At 58.0% G+C, this 18,746-nt stretch overlaps 5 protein-coding genes across 5 annotated transcripts; 3 read left to right on the top strand and 2 right to left on the bottom strand.

Annotated features, from left to right (window-relative positions):
- Nucleotides 1–568: 568 nt before the first annotated feature.
- CDEST_11945 (Terpene cyclase dpchB) lies at nt 569–1,397 on the top strand (the record flags this gene model as incomplete). The annotated part of the gene is made up of 2 exons (XM_062928101.1): nt 569–1,086; nt 1,187–1,397. The coding sequence occupies 2 exons, from the start codon at nt 569–571 to the stop codon at nt 1,395–1,397; spliced, it is 729 nt and encodes a 242-aa protein (XP_062784152.1).
- A 505-nt stretch (nt 1,398–1,902) lies between these two features.
- Nucleotides 1,903–3,740, bottom strand: CDEST_11944 (FAD-dependent monooxygenase dpchE). Its single transcript, XM_062928100.1, has 4 exons — nt 3,394–3,740; nt 3,031–3,314; nt 2,564–2,934; nt 1,903–2,495 (listed from the first exon to the last, which is right to left on the bottom strand). Exons 1-4 carry the CDS (start codon nt 3,684–3,686, stop codon nt 2,031–2,033), a joined length of 1,413 nt encoding a protein of 470 aa, XP_062784151.1. The 5' UTR covers nt 3,687–3,740; the 3' UTR covers nt 1,903–2,030.
- Nucleotides 3,741–5,278: 1,538 nt separating this feature from the next.
- On the top strand, nt 5,279–6,252 carry CDEST_11943 (Putative methyltransferase Ppm1/Ppm2/Tcmp). The gene has a single exon (XM_062928099.1). It carries the CDS (start codon nt 5,297–5,299, stop codon nt 6,200–6,202), a length of 906 nt encoding a protein of 301 aa, XP_062784150.1. The 5' UTR covers nt 5,279–5,296; the 3' UTR covers nt 6,203–6,252.
- A 766-nt stretch (nt 6,253–7,018) lies between these two features.
- On the bottom strand, nt 7,019–8,989 carry CDEST_11942 (Putative O-methyltransferase domain, S-adenosyl-L-methionine-dependent methyltransferase superfamily). Its single transcript, XM_062928098.1, has 5 exons — nt 8,698–8,989; nt 8,491–8,617; nt 8,218–8,341; nt 7,674–8,125; nt 7,019–7,545 (listed from the first exon to the last, which is right to left on the bottom strand). Exons 1-5 carry the CDS (start codon nt 8,866–8,868, stop codon nt 7,223–7,225), a joined length of 1,197 nt encoding a protein of 398 aa, XP_062784149.1. The 5' UTR covers nt 8,869–8,989; the 3' UTR covers nt 7,019–7,222.
- Nucleotides 8,990–10,713: 1,724 nt separating this feature from the next.
- CDEST_11941 (Non-reducing polyketide synthase dpchA) lies at nt 10,714–17,377 on the top strand (the record flags this gene model as incomplete). Its single annotated transcript, XM_062928097.1, has 2 exons — nt 10,714–11,376; nt 11,459–17,377. 2 exons carry the CDS (start codon nt 10,714–10,716, stop codon nt 17,375–17,377), a joined length of 6,582 nt encoding a protein of 2,193 aa, XP_062784148.1.
- Between the last annotated feature and the right edge of the window lie 1,369 nt (nt 17,378–18,746).

Below are 18,746 nucleotides of genomic sequence, written 5' to 3'. Positions count from 1 at the left end.
TTCTGATGGCGGCACGTTTCATGGAGTCCGGAATGCTCTAGAGGTGATCCGAAAAAAAGGTACCGTAACCCCGTCCGGCCCTCATGCTGTCGGTCAATATTCACCCGCTCACAGCTACCGGTGCCGCTCCCATGCTGACGACACTGACTCAGGTCCACTCGTCTTATCTGCTCCGGCTCGTCGGTACTCGACATATTGCTTCAGGGTGAAGCAGAGCTTACAGCCTCCTCTCTAGTGGAACTCAATGGCAGTCAACTAGGCCGCGCCAAGCTCTTTGGATGTCCTCATGTCTGACTCGTTTCCGCCTCGGGTGTTATTGGAAGTAGAGCTTGTTTCTTCGGCGGTTTCGGTCGTATCTCGACACGTGACAGTAGCTAGAGTCTCTTTCATGCCAGTGTTATCAAGATGCTTGGGCTAGCTAGTTGAGATGAAGGGGGGGAAAACACAAGCGTCTACACTCGTGCTCTTTCCGTTCACATCCTCCCACTTTGGAATTTCTCATTCCCCCTCAATCCATCCTTGCCCCTCCCACCCTCCCCCTCCAATCTCACCCGTATCAGTCGCAATCATGAACGTCGCCGACGTCTCCCAAGCGCCCGAGGCCTACCGCGATGTCGTCTGGATCGCCGACGCCTGCAAGCTCATCATGGGCATCGGCTGGACGGCCAACTACGTCGGCATGATCCGCAAGTCCCTCAAGGACCAGACCTACGCCATGGCCCTGCTGCCGCTGTGCTGTAACTTCGCCTGGGAGCTGACGTACGCCATCATGTACGCCTTCACCACCAGCCTGGAGAAGTACGTGCACTTCTCGGGCCTGCTGCTCAACTGCGGCGTCATGTACACCGCCGTCAAGAACGCCCCGAGGGAGTGGGAGCACGCGCCGCTCGTGCAGCGGAACCTGCGCCTCATCTTCGTCCTCGCCGTCGCCGGCTTCGCGTCGGCGCACGTCGTTCTGGCCAAGCAGGTCGGACCCGAGCTCGGCCAGGCCTGGAGCGCGTACGCGTGTCAGCTGCTGCTGAGTGTAGGGGGCTTGTGCCAACTGCTGTGTCGAGGCCATTCCCGCGGGGCCTCGTACTTTCTGTGGTATGTACCTTGGAGAAAGAGCAACACCTACCTCTCTTCTCTCTCTCTCCCCGTGCTCGATGAGTCTTTGAATCTGACCCTTTTTCACTTTCCTTGCCAGGTTCTCCCGCTTCTTCGGATCGCTGGTCCTCGTTCCTCAGGACATCATCCGGTACACGTACTGGAAGGAGGCCCACGAGTTCATGGGCTCTCCCATGTACATCTGGTTCGTCACCATTTTCCTGATCCTGGACGGGTCGTACGGACTGTGCCTTTGGTACGTCCGCCGGTTCGAGCGGCAAAACGCCGCCGCCGGAAAGTTGAAGAAGTGAACCTGGGGTTGAGGAGGGCCGGCCAACAACACACACCCCCTACATGGCGAGACTCCTCTCGGATTTGTGTCCTGCCTGCAGACTGGCTTGGGCCTCCAGATAACAGCCTCATCAACGTAGTGCACATGGTGCACAGACTCGACTCCTAGTAGAAGGAAATGATTACCAAGAAACATGTAGTTTAGTGGTGTCATGGAATCAAATCGTGTTTCTTGACTTGTTCATCAATGCGGTTTCCCATAAAGCCATTAAAATGGTGTGAAGTGTAATTCATTCATCCCACCAGCGCCGAAAACGCATCCCACCGGTTCCCGAAAAGCCGGCCCCACATTTGCCGGCGGCTGCCGACAGGGGCCGGGATCGCGAGCGGCACTGGGGATAAATGCTTCACAACCGCACTTGTTACTGCAATTGAGTGGTGGATACTGAATGCCACTGCTCTTGCTATAGACACTCGTCCATTGTGTATTGTCTAAATGATGTTTTGCTTGATATGATGTGCTCTGCGAGACGAATAACCGATTTGACCGTCTGTCCAGCTGAGAAATTTTGTGATTCTAGAGGAGATTTTGCTATTCGGTTACATCTGCAACGACTTATCAATACTACAAAATATGTACTATGTAAACGAAATCAGGTCCTTCGCCACCAGGCTGATAGAATGGCCAATCCTACGAGCAGCAAGACAGACCGTGACAACACCGCCCACGAGCCGGATTTGTTTTCCTTGCTCTTGTACTTCTCCCAGCCCGGAAAGGAGGACCGCGGCAGGGGCAGGAACTCCAAGGCCGCGGCGTTGGCGATCATGTTAAACGGTCGGCTTTCGAACTTATGGCCAAAGTATGGCATGATGTACCTCCCGATGATCTTGCGGACGAACCCATCTCTCGCGTGCACGCGGGCTATCAGCCAGGAGGTGTCGTAGATGTGTGATACCCTCGACAGGTGGATGTCGTTGAAACGGCGCAGCAGGGCGTCAAGCTCCTGGCCCGACGGCTTTGCCTCCCTTTTGGACCCCAAACACTGGCTCAGGAGGTTCGTCAGGATGGCGACGTCCTCAATGGCACAATTGGCACCTTGTCCGAGGTTGACCGTCATCTGGGAATACCGACCGTCGTCAGTAAGAGGATGGAGGCGGAAAGCTTGGGAGCCAAGAGTAAGCCTACCTTGTGGATACTGTCGCCAATGCACAAAACGCGACCGAAAGACCACGTTCTCAAGAGGTTCTCCTCCAGGACGACCATGTTGAAGGTCTGCCGGATCTTCCAGACGTCCCCGAACCGCACGTCGTTGCCCAGCGGGGCGTCGGCCAGCTCGGCGCACTCCGCGGCGGCGTCCTCCAGCGTGAACCGCGGCGCCTCGCTGTACTTGTACTTCCTGTCGAGCTTCCGCGACAGGAACCAGAAGACGACGTCGTCTTTGGAAGGGATGACCACTAGCGTGCGGCCGTCGTACATGCGCATGATCTGCTCCCCGGCCTTCAGACCGGACGGGCCTCGCGAGATGCCAAAGACGCATGAGTACTCGGCTGACATTCCTACGATGCCCCCCATCTGCCGTCAGTTGTGCTCTTCACAAGAAACCATGATGAAAAAGAAAAACAAAACATGGAACCGTCACACGGCTGACTTACTGTCTTTATCCATTCTGACGTCTTCGCTCTGTCCCGCCGAGCTGGACATGCGCCACAACTCGCTCCGGGTCCGACTGTGCACGCCGTCCGCCCCGACAACAAGGTCGCCCTCGTAGACATCCCCGTCAGCCGTCCGAACCTTGACGCCGGCTGATTTTCCGTCATCGCACTGCTCAATGTCCGAAACGGTCTTGTTGACCAGGACCTTGCTCTTGTCCGGCAAGGCGTTATAGAGAACCTCGAGGAGCCTTCGGCGTTCGAGAAAAGCGACTGGGTAACCAAAACTGCCAAGAGAAGCAACCGGTCAGTACAGTGGGAATGAGGTCACGAAGAATGTATTGGGATCGTCGTTTTCGTGCTTACTTCTCCAACATGGACTTTGGATACAGGCTGCAGAAGTGAAAACCATCGGGGAAATGGATATGTGTGGCGCCGAGAGGCGCAGTCGCCTCTTCGACAAGGCCATAGAGGCCCAGTTGATCGAGGACGCGGGCACCGTTGGGCAAGATTCCGACAGAGGCACCCTCCTGCGGCGTGACGGTCGCCCGCTTCTCGAGGATGGTGAAGTCTACGCCTATCTTGTGAAGGCTGTGAGCCAGCGTGAGGCCCGTGATGGAGCCCCCCACAATGATGACTTTGAAATGGGGTTCCGACATGCTTCCGGCTTGTCTGTGGGCGTGTTTGGGCAATAGGACGGGCAATGAGAGAATGGGGGGGGGGGGGGGGGGGGGGGGGAGGAATCTGGTAACAGAGGGGAACAATGGATGGCGTTAACTTGGTGCAATTGGTAGACGTGGCATCCAACTTGGACGCAGCATTATCTCACTGCTAACACGCTTTTACAGCAACACCGCGGATGACTCCGGGCCGCGTGATGATTCATGATTATGATCGATCAACTCTCCAGTGGCTCCAGATAACAGACGCAGCCTAGTTGGTATCTGCTTGACCAAAGCACTTTTGTGGTGGACCTCCCCCCGTATCTCTGACCGGTCTCCTGACCCGGCCGAAATACGGACAAAGATCGTTCCAAGAAGCTCCACCGAGAGTGAATTCGCCAGTACTCAACACTGAAGGTGAGTAGAGTGGGCGCGTTCCCCTGTCTCGGGTCTAAGCAACCAAGGAACCAGGCGATCGTTACAATGGCAAAGGTTGGACTTACCTAATAGGGTAGTGTCGTATCGACGTGTTGTAGAGCTCATAAAGGGTTTAGAGTTCCATTAACTGGCCTACAGTTCGGCATCCAGGTCGCTCATGACTCTTACTCTCGGCCCGACCCATGCTGGTCTACCGTCAACCATGGTAACGGGAATGGATTATGGTCAGATCATACATAGTACATAGTGTAACTAGTTTTTGTGGATTAAAACGGACGGCCTCCGCTCGTCCAAGAACCTCCATTTTCGGGGAGGGTGTGTCGTAGGAGACGAGGGGTGACATCAAGGTAACGCGACCATGTCCTGGCGCGAGGGGGGAACAGGGCACTCCTAGCACTTAACCGTCACCCGCAGGGGGGGGGAGGGGGGGTGAACGTGGGAGAAGAGGCCAGCTTGCGAACGAAGTAGAGATCATCGGCCGGGGTACCGGTATTGGATGAACATCTCTCTTTGCAGTTTAAGGGCTTTATTGCATGCATCTTGATGTGGGGTTATTCCGTAAGTATTCAGTTTGCCACTAGGATTACTGATCTACACAGTACTATGGAAACTCGAGAGATGTGGGGGTTCTACGTGATTCATGTTTCTATATGACACATGCGTACCACCCATGACCCTGTTGGCACTCTATTTGAGTTTATAGTCTATTGCCTTCCTAGGAACGTCCACTGTGAGCTTTGGTACGCTATCAATGCCCACCCCCCCAATATCCATCCCATATGACCGACAATAAGCTTTGCTGTGTTGAGCTACCCTGGTTCAGTGACCTCATGACTGGCTCAAGTCTTATCTCAGTGACATGCCGAAACTGGAGGCCGGAAGACTGTGGTATTCCGGGGCTATGCTGAGAGCGAAACTCTGCGAACCAGGTATTCTTGAACCATGACGGGAACTGCCCGAGATGGTGTTGTGTAAAAATGGTCCGAACTCGAACTGATGCCGCCGCCGCTGGCCCCCTTCTCCCTTATGGCCAAAGTCTGAAATCTGTATCCGTCATTGTGGCAGTTCCCCTCCCCCCTCTCCCCCCCCCTTCGAGATTCTCGTGACAACTGCCTGCCTGACTGCTTCTACTCCCTCCCCCCCTGTCCCCCCCCCGAACCTCCTTGAGAATGCCTTCATCCTCGCCGTCGCCGTCGCTCACCAAGGGCAAAATCACCCTGACGGGCGCCGAGGAGACCCTTCTCATCACGCTCTTCGCCCGCGCCAAAGATGCCGAGTCGCCCAACCCGATCTTGAACGACCGGACGACGGTCGAGGTCGTCTCCCGCATCCGCGACCAGGGCTACGACTTCTCCCGCACCGACCTCGACCGCTCCAACACCACGTTCGCGCGCCTCGTCGCCACCCGCGCCCGCGTGCTGGACATCTGCTGCGAGCAGTTCCTCGAGAGGAACCCGGGCCCCGCGACCATAGTCCACCTCGCGTGCGGCATGGACGCCCGCTGCCACCGTATCAAGTGGCAGGGCGAGGGCCGCTTGTGGATCGACGCGGACCTGCGCGAGGCCACAAAGTTGCGGCGGCAGGTTATGGACGACCCGGACGCCGGGCCGGGCGAGTACCGCCTGCTGGACCCGAACATCCACGACGACGGCTGGCTGGAGGCCTGCGGGGTTCCCGTCGACCGGCCCGTGTTTGTCATCTTCGAGGGCTTGACGCCGTACCTGACGCGCGAGGAGCTCCAGGGCATCCTGGCTCGCGTCGTCAAGCACTTTGGCGGGAGCGGCGTCCCCGGGGAGGTCTGCTTCGACGCGCCCGGCTCCATCGCCTACTTCCTCATCAACTACGTCTTCAACAAGGCGCTGACGTCGATGGGCACGCGCTTCACCTGGTACATGGACGACCCATTGTCGTTGGAGAGAGAGGTTCCCGGCCTACGGTTTAAGGGGCGCGTCTTCAACCTGCAGGACTACGCGCGGCTGGGTCATTCTACTTGGTTCTTTAGTCTCTTTGCGCGGATTGCCGACTGGTTCAACGTTGTCGGTCAGCTTGGTTCGGGTTACCGTTATGAGTTTTGAGGGAGGGAGAGGCGAAGCTTGTTTGTTTGTTTGTTCAGTAGACAGTAGATGTGGCTCACTTGGTAATTGAAATCTCCATGTTACATACCACGTCTTCACACCCAGCCCTTCATTGCGTCCGAATCAGAGCCTATTGACATGATAAGACCCTGAAAACCGGAGAGGCTCCGATGGGTCGGAGTAACATCGACCATACGTGCTGAAAACACCTCATTGGTGGCGTATCGTCGACCATCGACCATCGGTGACACGTGGGCACCACCTTGGATAGCTTCTCGTTGTATAGCTGTCCAAAGAACGGGGTCTATGAAACATGCTCAAGGAGGGTCTATGGGCGGGCCGCTGTCCTTTCCCCGCATCTTGGCTTTGTGCAGCAAGGACGCATCCGCGAGCTTGTAGGACTCGCTCCGGTGGCTTATGGGTCAAAATTGGCGACAATCAGGGTCTCAACCAAGACGGTGGGACACCCATTTGCCGGAGGTTCATGGCAGTGGGCTGAAGATACCCCCGAGACAGGGCCGTGGTGGGTGGCTGAGTTGCGAGTCGTGAAGTGCAGCTTGCTATGTGCAGTATTTACAATATCCGCACAACGACAGACGCCAGAGACGCCGGCAAAAAGCCCTTGCTGACCCAGAAGGGGGGAGGGGGGGGGGTAAGAGTTGTTGATAGGCGATATTTACCGCTGGAAACCCGGCTGGTTCATTTTACTTACTCTGGGTCCAGCTTGTAGCAAGGCTTGCAAGGAGGATCAACAAGACAGTGGATAGTAGGGCACATACATGTAAGAGTAGAGCCGATTTGGAACGACAAGAGAGTGTTTGAAATTAAATTCTCATTTGACTTTCATCACTATAGTACTACAATTCTTGCACAGCTTCAAATTTTGCAGCAACTAGCCGGGCAAAATTGCCTATTATGAAAAACCCTCTCGCTGGTCCATGAATCTCAACGTGGAGACACCCCATCTGGAACTGAAAGACCTGCAAAAAACACCCTCTCGTGTGGAGGACAGGCGGCCAGTTAGCTCAGATGGACAGGCGAGGCAATGATCAGCGAGTCCTGGAGCGGCCAGCTGTAGGTGTGAATGTCGAGGATCTTGAAGCCGGCGGCCTCCAGAAGCGTGTACCACTGGGTCTTTGTCCGTTTCCTCCCGGCAATGGAGGCCATCATGATGAAGTCCAGCTGGCAGGCCTGCCTGCAGGCGCCCTCGTCCGGAACGACCAGGTCGTCGATGACGAGACGGGACTCGGCGCCCATTGACGCGGCGAGCTTCTTCAGCACCGAGACGGAGTGGTCGTAGGGCAGGCCGTGGAGGACGTTGCGCAAGTAGTAAAACTTGGCATCTAGAGTGGAAGAGAAGAGCGGGACCCGTCAGCACTCTACTACAATGCTTGTCTTGGTCGTGGTGGGTTTGGAGACCCTTTGGAGGGGCCAGGGGAGGGGGGGGAGGGGGGGGGGGATGAGAACTCACTCTTGATGGGCTGAGGGTCGTCGAAGCTGTGCGCCATGGCCTCGACCCCGTGCGGCATCGGCTTGGGAATGCGGCCAATGGTGATGGGCATGTCCTGCACGATGACACGGCCGGGGGCATCGGGGTAGCGCTCACGGAGGCGGAGGCACTGGTGACCCATGCCGCCGCCGATGTCGACGAACAAGACGCGTTCGGGGTCCGAGGCCTGCCACTGGGCGACCTCCTTGTCGACGGGCAACGCCGCGAGCCAGTCGCCGTCGGGGGGCTGGAGCTTCATGGCATCCTGCATGTACCCCTGGAGCTCGGGATGATGTACGAGGTACTCGTAGCAGGACAGGTCTGTCCCGAACGCCTTTTGGAAGACGCCGTTGCGGATGTCGTCCACATCCTTGTAGCCTAGCTCGGCAACGGCGTCTGGGAGGGCCTGGTACGTCTTGTCATGGATGTCGAACCTTTGGAACGGCACTTAGCACGTGAAAGCCGTATGGAGGGAAGGGGAGGGGGGGGGGGGGGCGCGGAGAAACGGCCGATGGGGATAACGTACAAGAGATGGACTCCGGAATCAAGGCCGAGACTGGCCATGGCATGGCTGATCTTGTCAGGGGCGTATGTGTCCTTGGAAGTCTGCTTGACGGTGCCCACGGAGGCCAAGAACCGCAGGACCCGTTCTTATTCGGTGAATATCGGTCAGTTTCGGCAGTTTTTTTTTATGGTAAAGGCACACGAATTTGGAGAAAGTGGAGCCGAACATGTGGGGATTTTGATATCGCGGAATGCTTGAGCTGCTTTGACGGAACAGACACTCTCGGGGACTCACCAAGAAGGTCGGGGGCAATGCCGAGCTGTTTGCCAAGATAGTCGACGGACAACGGCTTCTCACTCTCAGACAGGGTCTTGAAGAGGCTGATGTCCGCACCGAGGCGGAGACAGGCGAGGTGCAAGTGCTTATCACAAGGTTAGATGGGGCAGTTTGGAAACACGTGTATTTTTGGGCTGGCTGGGAGAGAGAAGGTGGGTGCCCTACAGATCCTGAAAGCCTGAGCAGATGCTCATAGGGTGTTTCGGCAGTGGACAAGGCCTCGACAAGCGACTGTTGGGCTTTGGCACGGTCCGAGGGGCCCAAGGAGGAGAGGTCGAGGGCCTTGACCTGCGATAGCAGGTTGTCGAGCTGCTGGATAACTATGTGTTGCGTCATGGTGGGCGAGAATGTGATGGAATAGAAAGATGGAAAATGGCAGAAAGAGGAGATGTTAGTGATGGAGGAGCAGGAGCAGGAGGAGGAACAAGAAGAGGATGGAAGGGGATGATGATGATGCTGATGATGATGAAGAGGGGAGAGACAGATCGCCAAATATCGAGAGTCTTCTTATCATCGCAAGACTCAATACTTGTGTTTTAGAGTTACAAGTCTGAGAAGCGGTACCGGGGCAAACGGGGACCTCCGGCATTGGACGGCCGGCTCCAGATTCAGTACCAGAGAGGCCCACTCCCGTATTGACTTTGACTCTCACTTTCTGAACGTGAAGGCATCGTATGGATGGAGAGCTACGAAAGTTTGAAAAGCCACTATCAACGCCGTTCTTGGCTGGAAGTGACTTTGACTCTGCAAAGTCTCCTAGACAGCCGGAACTAGGAATCCGAGACCTTCGGGGCGCTTCCTGTAAATGCCTCGCGCGCTACTGCTCCGCATCCTTGTTCAATGTTGACTCGGTCTTCTCTATCGTGCATATCATACATAACCTTGCCGGAGTTTTGTCCGCTCCAACGTGCAATGTGTGTGCTCGTAGATCATTTAAAGTAGTTTCTACGCCTGCCGGCGTGAACCTTGAGGGTGGCCTCCCCCTGTTGACGGGGATTCGTTGTGAAACCTTTATTCGATTTACCATCGCCTCGGCCGATCATCATGTTTAAGTCGATAAGTGGGCGTCTGTTATGCAACTTCTAGCCATAAGTTCAGCCACCCCCCCTCCCCCCTCCCATTTCCCACGCCGACCCTCACCCAAGTGGAGGTATACGATCCACATCGTAGTCAACGTTCGAACGGCCGCACAATCCCGTTAACCCTGTCTGACCCCGGCCCACCCAAGAAGGGGATGTGTCGATAGAGAAGAACGGTCAAGGCCAATGATAAAGAGCACGTTGCATCAAGAGCAACATGGACACAAACCAAGTCGACAGCGGATCCCTGTCGTCTCCAGTCCCAGTCTACAGATACATCGTACTAGTCCCCCTCGGTCACAATGCATGGCAACACGGTTGTAGTACACCAATACGGATACAGCACGAGTACGAGGCACCGGCCAGGCGGCAAACACGACTCGTGAGATTGCTTGTATAGACGTCTAGCCTCGACAAGGCGGAGACCTTGGCACGAGATAGCCCATAGCCTCATTGGGCGGACATACGGAAACAGGCCGATGGCGCAATGGCGACTACGGCGACTGACGACGACTGACGACTGACGACAACAACAAACATGGGTTGGTTGATTGTCTCCGACCAACGTTGCGGTGGGTTGTTACACGACACGGCAAGGCACTATACGACAATTGCGGACCTTGTTCAGCTTTGGGCCAACTTCCCACACTCGGCGTCGGCACTTTTCTTGGGTCATCATGCCGTGCCTGGGGGGGGGGGATTTCGTGAGCTTGGGGCAGACGGAAGTGTCCGCCCAGAATTCATTTGGCACAACAGGATACACAGTCCAAGTGGCGGGAGTGAGGGCCTTCGAACCGAAGAGCCGGAAGACGGAATACCGGAAAGCCTGGCTGGGGGCTTGGAAGTCTTCCCTGGTAATCTCCCCGGCCTCTTTGCCCATGGAACATAGATAAGTGGTTGACGAAACGCTTGCCGGACCCCTAGCGGCGACCCTGGCTGTCTTCGGCCCTCTGTGTATTGTACTTACATAGTCCCACAAACAACTTGGGTCTTTGAATCCCTTTTCCCACATTATACTGGCCTTTGTTGTTTTCTCTTGTTCTCTCTCCCTCTCCCGAGTTTCCTTAATTGTGTAATCCCATTGACAACCCAACCACAAACGATGTCCGCAGAGACACCTTCATTACTGGTCTGTGGTCCCCTGATATCGGACCCGGACGCGGCCCATCTCGCTCGGATCCGCTCCGCCCTCGTCCACACGCCGCAGCTGGCAGAGCTCAGGCAAGCCGTCACGGAACTCTCGGGGGTCTGGTCTCTCCTCGCCGGGGGAGAACCATCCCTTGAGCGTATTCACGCCGCACCATTGCTCCAGGCCTTTGCGGAGTGGATCAACAGGGGCAACTCCTCAGGCCTCTTGGCGGCCGGCCAGAGCTCGAGGAATACGCGGTTAGCAGTGTTGACGGTCCTCTCACACCTCGCAGAGTACGTCACCTTCTTACGGGGTCTCGATGCGGGTGCAGAGGAAGACTTGCTGGACGAGCACACAAAGAGCCTGGGGGGCCTCCAAGATGGTGGCATCCAGGGGTTGTGTGTTGGAATGCTCTCTGCGAGCGCGTTGGCTTGCGCCAGAAACACTTCAGAAGTGGCCGAGCTCGGTGCCGTTGCGGTGAGGCTGGCCATGTGCTCCGCGGCGTTTGTCGACCTCGACCAGATTCAGTCTTCAGACCCAACCGTTTGTGTGAGTGCGCGGCTACCGCGAAAGGCGGGTGATGGAGACGAACAAGACCGTCAGCCGTTCCAGGAAGCACTTGAAAGCTATCCACAGGTCCGTTTCCAACATTCTCGTATTAAGCCAGTCGTGGTTTCAAAAGGAGAAACCTTGGCTAACATGTACACCTCGTTGACAGGCTTACATCGGCGTCCGCATGGATGTTACCGGCACGACCATCACCGCCACGAAGAGCATAACAGGATCTCTCACGCGCCATCTCGAAGAACAAGGGGCCATGACGAAAGAGATAGACCTCAAAGGCCGCTTCCACTACCCGGGACACGCAAACGCGCTACAGAAGCTCGTCTGCCTCTGCGAGTCCACGCCGATGCTGCAGTTCCCGCAGAACAGATACCCGCTCGTGCCGTTGCGGCAGACCATCAGCGGAGACGTCGTGACGGACGAGACACCCCTCCACGAGACTGTGCTGCGGTGTATCTTGACCGAGACGGCCGACTGGCACACGACCATGACGAGAGCCGTGTCAGCCTTGGCCGAGTCATCAGAGACCAAGTCATCGCCGGCCGGAAGCGAAACCCGGCTCCTGGTCCAGCTGGGGCCTGCGGAGTGCATTCCTCGCTCTGTCCTGGCCGGAATCCCCTCTATCCGGGTGTTGCAGCCGACAACTAGCAAACCGGCTCGCCCCGGCCATTACCCGGACGACGCCATCGCCGTGATCGGCATGTCGTGCCGATTCCCGGACGCCGAGACCCCGGAACACTTCTGGGAAATCATCCAATCCGGCGCGAAGGCCGGCTCTGTCTTCCCGGACGTCGGATCCTTCGACTGCGGCCTGTTCCGCAAGTCCCCCCGCGAGGCCGAATACATGGACCCCCAACACCGGCTCGCCCTCCACCTCGCGTACGAGGCTCTCGAGGCGGCCGGGCACTTCAGCCCGTCGTCCTCGTCGACGGACGACGTCGGCTGCTACGTCGGCATGTCGTCGTGCGACTACGAGGACCACGTCAACGCCCGCCCGCCTACGGCCTTCTCCTTCACCGGCACCGCGCGCGCCTTCGCGAGCGGCCGCATCAGCCACTTCTTCGGCCTCACGGGCCCTTCCGTCGTCGTTGACACGGCCTGCTCGTCATCCGGCGTGGCCATCCACACGGCCTGCAGGGCGGTCCTGTCCGGCGAGTGCGCCGTGGCCCTCGCCGGCGGCGTCAACCTGATGACGGACGAGGGCCAGGCCCACCAGAACCTCGCCGGCGCGTCATTCCTCAGCCCGACGGGCCAGTGCCGCCCCTTTGACGCCGCCGCCGACGGCTACCGCCGCGGTCAGGGCGGCGGGTTCGTCCTGCTGAAGCGGCTCTCGGCGGCCGTGGCGGACAACGACCGCGTCCTCGGCGTGATTGCGGCCTCGGCCGTCAACAACAGCAAGGGGAACCGGTCCATCACGCTGCCGTCGTCCGAGTCCCAGAGCAGGCTGTATCGACAGGTGCTCGGCTCGGCAAACGTCCACCCGAGCCACGTATCGTACGTCGAGGCACACGGCACGGGCACCCAGAAGGGGGACCCGGTCGAGTGCCAGAGCATCCGCAGCGTCTTTGGCGGAAACAACCGCGCAGGTTCTTCGTCCCCTATCCGTCTCGGGTCGGTCAAGGGGAATCTCGGGCACGGCGAGGCGGCGTCGGGAATAGCCTCGCTCGTCAAGGTCCTCCTGATGCTGCAACACGGCGTGATCACGCCCCAAGCAAACTTCTCTATGCTGAATCCCGCCATCCCGCCTCTTGAAGGGGACAACATGGAGATCTTTGTGAGCCCGGCATCGTGGAGAGGGCCTTTCCGGACGGCGCTGGTCAACAATTACGGCGCATCGGGTGCCAACGCGGCCATGGTGGTCTGCCAAGCCCCGTCAACACACCTCTCACAATTCCCCTCGAGGACGGCAATGACTACAACCCATCGTTACCCGTTCGTGATCACGGCCAACACCGCATCTAGTCTTCATAGGAGCTGTCTTGCCCTCTTGCGCTTCATCGAGACTCTGCCCGCGGGCCTCAACGATGATTCTCTCCCTAGCTTGGCCTTCCATCTGGCCCAGCGCCAGAACCACGCCCTCGCCCATCGCACAGTCTTCTCGGCCAGGTCGGCTGCTAAGTTGAAAACCCACCTTCTCGCGCAGGTCGAAGGGGGAAACGTTCCCAGCAATGCCTCCAGCCAGACCCAAAAGACCGGCACAAAGCCCGTGGTCCTCCTGTTCTCCGGCCAGACCGGCCGCCGGGCCCATCTCAACCGCGACGCGTATGACAACTTCCATCTTCTCCGAAATCATCTGGATAGGTGTGACCGCACTCTCCAAACCCTCGGCCTCCGCTCCCTGTTCCCTCGGATCTTCGACTCAGACCCCCTCGAGGACCTCGTCGACCTCCACTGCATGCAGTTCGCCCTGCAGTACTCAGTGGCCGCGTCCTGGATCGACTCCGGGCTCGAGATCAAGGCCCTGGTGGGACACAGCCTCGGCCAGCTCACGACTCTCTGCGTCAGCGGCGTGCTCAGCCTCGTCGACGCTCTGAGGATGGTGTCTGGTCGGGCGTTGCTCATCCAGACCGCGTGGAAACAGGAGCGAGGGTGCATGCTCAGCGTCGACGCCGATGCCGCCACGGTAGAGACTCTTGCGCAGTCGGTGTCGGCAGAGGACAAGGTCGAGATCGCGTGCTACAACGCCGCCCTTCACCAGGTTGTCGCCGGCACCGAAGCAGCCGTCGCCGCGTTCGAGGATGCCGCTGGCTCAAGCGGCATCTCGACAAAGAGACTCGCGGTCACGCATGCGTTCCACTCGAAGCTCCTCGACGACATTCTCCCGGACTACCACCGTCTCCTCAGGAGTCTCGAATTTCGCCCATCAAAGATCGCCATAGAGCCTTGCTCCGAGCTCGGCGGCGGCTGGGACACCGTCACACCGGACATGGTCGGACGTCAGTCCCGCGAGCCCGTCTACTTTGCGGCGGCCATCTCGAGAGTAGAACAACGGCTGGGCTCTTGCGTGTGGCTGGAGGTTGGCTCCGGATCTGCCGCCATCACCATGGCTCGCCGTGCCCTCGAGAGTCAAAAACCATCATCACAGGCGATGGTTTCGCATTCTTTCTACGCGGCCCAGCTTCACAGCGCGGAACCAGTGTCGTCCGTTGCGGATTCCACCATTGGACTTTGGAACGAGGGTGTTAGAGTGCAGTTCTGGCTGTACCACGCTTCCCAACGACAGTCTTTCGTGCCGATGGACCTCCCTTCGTACCAGTTCGATAAGACGCAGTACTGGCTGCCGTTCATCGAGAGGAATAAGGGGTCAGATTCCAACGGAAACGATCAGGCAGCGTCACTCCGAGAGGCCCCAGACTTGGTGTCCCTCGTTGGAAGTCTGGGTTCGGCGGAAACGCAAGCCTACGAGTTCTCCATCAACCAAGAGAGTGACGAGTACGCCCTCTTCGTGAAAGGTAGAACGGTCTTTGGGCATTTCCTGGCGCCTGGCTCCGTATACGCAGAGTCTGCCGCCCGAGCCTTTGCGCTTCTGCCGACTGACAATACGCCCCAGCCTCCCGCCTCCGTGGAGCTGGGCCAGATGAAGCTCCATGCGCCCTTTGGCCTCGACCTCCAAAGGCGTCTTCGCTTGGTCTTGCGCCAACAGACGACATCAAGCTGGGAGTTCGTGGTGGAAAGCTGCCCGCTCCATGATGACAAGGAAAACTCTGCCAAACCCCAAGCATCAGGGACCGTCAGGCTACAGGGCCAGGGACGTTCCCCCTTCGGCACCAGCCAGAGCATCCTCCGCCGCCTCTTCGACCGCTGCGGCGAGCTGCGCGAAGACCGCGGCGCTTCCGTCGTCCAGGGCGCCTACGTCAAGAAGATCATGGCCCGGGTGGCCAGTTACGACGACAGGTACTTCGGCATACGTTTCGTGGCATCCCGGGGTTTTGAGGCCGTTGGCGACGTCGACGCTCTCCCCATCGTGTCCCAGTGCCGTGCCGTAACGGCGTTGAGCCCGCCCGTCTTTGACAACTTCCTGCTTGTTGCCGAGATGCACGCCGGCAGCCTGGGAGACCTCGCAGACGATCACCTATACATCTGCGGCGGCTTCGAGGCCATCGTCCCCGGGGACCAGGCCTCGCAGACCGACGGGCCCTGGACGGTTCTCTCGACTCTGGAGCGGGAGAACGACAAGACGCTGGTGTCGGATATTCTCGTCTTCCACGCGGGCAGCAAGAAGCTGGCCCTCTCCATCCTGGGCGCGAGACTCACGCAGATCCCCGCCCGGTCCCTGCAGAAGACGCTGGACGAGATGAACGCCACGAGAACGTCCAAGGTCAGCAACAGCGAGGACATTTTGACGCCGCTTCCCGCCGTGGAACCTTCTCCAACCGACCTCTCCAACGGGCAGATACACCGTGATCTCCGCTCCGTCCTCTCCCCTCTAATCAGGTCAACCACGAGCCTGTCTCAACTGACCTCGAGCGATGACACAAAGGACTCCCTGGGCCTGTCATCGAGGCCTTCCATAACCCCAGCGAGCTCGGCCACGTCCGAGAACGACCAGGACACTACCGCCCTCTACAACCTGCTCGCGGAGCACTTGGACTGCTCTAACGGGATCCCGCCGGACATGCCGCTGGGCAACATCGGACTGGACTCCCTGATCTCGATCCAGCTGCAGTCGGACCTGGAGAAGCTGTTCGGGAAGAGCCCGGCTCTGAAGCTCATCGACGAGAACACCACTTTCGTGGAACTCTGCGGCATGGTCCTGCAGCAGGATCTCTCCAGCCAGCTGAAGTCCAGGCTCTCACCGGTCGACTCGGGCAACGCCAGAACGACGTCGGTAGAGCCCCTTCAAGCCTTTGGCGGATATGGTCATGCCGTGTCAGTCGTACCGCCAGCTCCTGTATCTCTACAGGATACTCCCCCCTTTCTCCCCCTAGCCGTCGAAGCGTTCGAGCAGGTGAAAAAGGACACTAGCGCCTTTGCCCAAAAGACTGGGTTCGCCGGCTTCTACCCAGATGTACAGCAGAAGCAGACCTCCCTCGTCTTGTCTTACATCCTGGAGGCCTTTAGCACCTTGGGTTGTGACCTCAGAACACTCCAGTCCAAGGACCGGTTACCCGGCATATTCCACCCCGCCAAGTATCAAAGGCTGATGGGCAGGCTCCACGACATCCTGGAGGAGGCCGGAATCATCTCGCCGCCGGATGACCAGCTGTTCCGTTATCGTACGGACGCGCCACTACCACCTCCCACACCTTCAGGGGACCTGTACCGCCAGATCCTGGAAGACTGCCCGCTCTACCGGCCTGATCACCAGCTGCTCGGCGTGACGGCCTCGCGGCTGGCCGACTGCATTTCCGGCCGCGCAGACCCCCTACAACTGTTGTTCCAAGATCAGGCGTCCCTCAAGCTCCTCGAGGACGTCTACGTCAGCTCGCCCATGTTCTCCACGGGCAACAGCATGCTCGGCGAAATGCTCCGCGGGCTGTTCTCGCAGGCTCGGTTCCAAAGGGAGGGCGGCTCCGATAAGCTCCGGATCCTGGAGATCGGGGCCGGTACCGGCGCCACCACGAGACGCGTCCTCGACCAGCTCATTCAGAGCGGCGTCGACTTCTCCTACACCTTCACCGACATCTCCCTAGCGCTCGTCAACGGCTCCAAGCGCAAGTTCACCGCCAGCTACGGCCGGCAGCGGGTGGACTCGGACATGGAGTTCACCGTGCTCGACATCGAGAGGCCGCCCCCCGCGAGCATGCTGCAGGCGTTCCACCTGGTCATCTCGTCCAACTGCATCCACGCTACGCGAGACCTGCGGACGTCCTGCGGCAACATAGAGAAGCTCGTGCGCAGGGGGGACGGCATGCTATGCCTGCTGGAGCTCACTCGGCCGCTTGCCTGGCTGGACTGCGTCTTCGGGCTGCTTGACGGCTGGTGGCGGTTCGAAGACGGGAGGAAGTATGCCCTGGCTCACGAGGACGAGTGGAGGGCGAGATTGGAGAGTGCCGGGTTCCAGAACGTGGACTGGACCGGGGACGGCTCGCGTGAGTCTGAGCATTTCCGGCTTATCACGGCATGGCACTGAAGGAAAAGGGGGGGAGAGGAAGAATATTTGTCAAGTGGTGGTTTTTTGGGGGGGGTTTTTTCCCCAGCAAACTGGAGTACGTTATGGGTTGAATTTTGATATCAAGCACCAAGGAGGGATCTTTCAGGCTGCTTTTCGTAAGATGTCTGTATGAAATGATGGAATTCTATAGATCGTGTAGTTTCTGGATGAAACGATGGGATTCCATAAATCGTGTAGTTGAGATGACGATGGCTTCACGTTTTGCCTCATCCGTCATAGATAGTTAAATCTGATTTTTTCACAACACATGAAAACCTCGTGGAAACTCGTGATATGTCAAGAACCACCGGAGTCATAACCTCAAGTTCCGAAAGATCACAGCCAGCTGATGGACGCTCTGATCATCCAGATGGACGACAACGACTTGTCGACACCGGAATCACATGTTCCAAGACGAGGAATCACTTTTCTCACCTTAAACCTCCGGAACCAGTTGCTAGACGTGAGTTTCCGATTTCTCGAAATCTCGGTCACCGAGAAGCCCGTATAGATAGCCACAATATCACAGAGTTTCCAGTCCCAAAGTCAACTTATCACCCTGACGATGGTCGATGAAGGACAAGTGCCGATAGACTAACCATCGGCCCGTCTCCGTTCACATGGTCTCGGCTCCTTGGCCCTCCTCCCCTCCCCCCCTGGCTACCTTACCCACGAGCAGCTCGAGTAACATCCATTGGTCCGAACGAGGCAGCCAAGGAGGCCCAGATTGCGTGGCGGAGCCTTTCCGCATCCCATCCTCTGACTCGGGGAGCGTCTCCAGAATCGCCACCGATACCACCTCGGCCCGGTGGACTCTTTCTTTGCATGTACTGAGATGACTCGCTCGATTCGATATCTCTTGTAGTCGAAAGAATACCCCGACACGCCCCCTTGAGACGTGGGCACCGACGGGGGGGCGTGAGTGCTGTCAAGGATGAGGCGAGCGGCATACGACAAGCATCTCCCAGGGGTTCGGGACTCAGAATGTGAGTGACAGGGTGACAAGCTATGCCCACACGCCACCCCCCCATGGTCTGGTCACATATATCGAGTGCAATGACGGCCCGGACATGTGTATAACGGGACAGCAATGTCCACCAGATGCTTGATCCCGGGAACACTAACTCTGTCAGGGTCCTGGTGGCGGGCCCGCTTAGCAACACATGTTCGTATCCCCATGATGGTTGGCAGCGTAGCAAATGGGGGGGCTTATCGAAGCTTGACCGGACCTCACTAGGTCAGCATGAGGCTGACATCTCTCCCACCGGCTGGAGACACAGTTATGGGGTGCGAAGGCATCGGACAGCACAACCGTACGAATAGGAAAGTCGAAGACAAAGGGGGAGAA

The sequence above is a fragment of the Colletotrichum destructivum genome, chromosome 8 (assembly GCF_034447905.1).
Source record: "Colletotrichum destructivum chromosome 8, complete sequence".
Taxonomy (NCBI): Eukaryota; Fungi; Ascomycota; class Sordariomycetes; order Glomerellales; family Glomerellaceae; genus Colletotrichum; species Colletotrichum destructivum.
The sequence above is the reverse complement of the archived record's forward strand: the minus strand, read 5'-3'. Positions and strand labels throughout refer to the sequence as shown.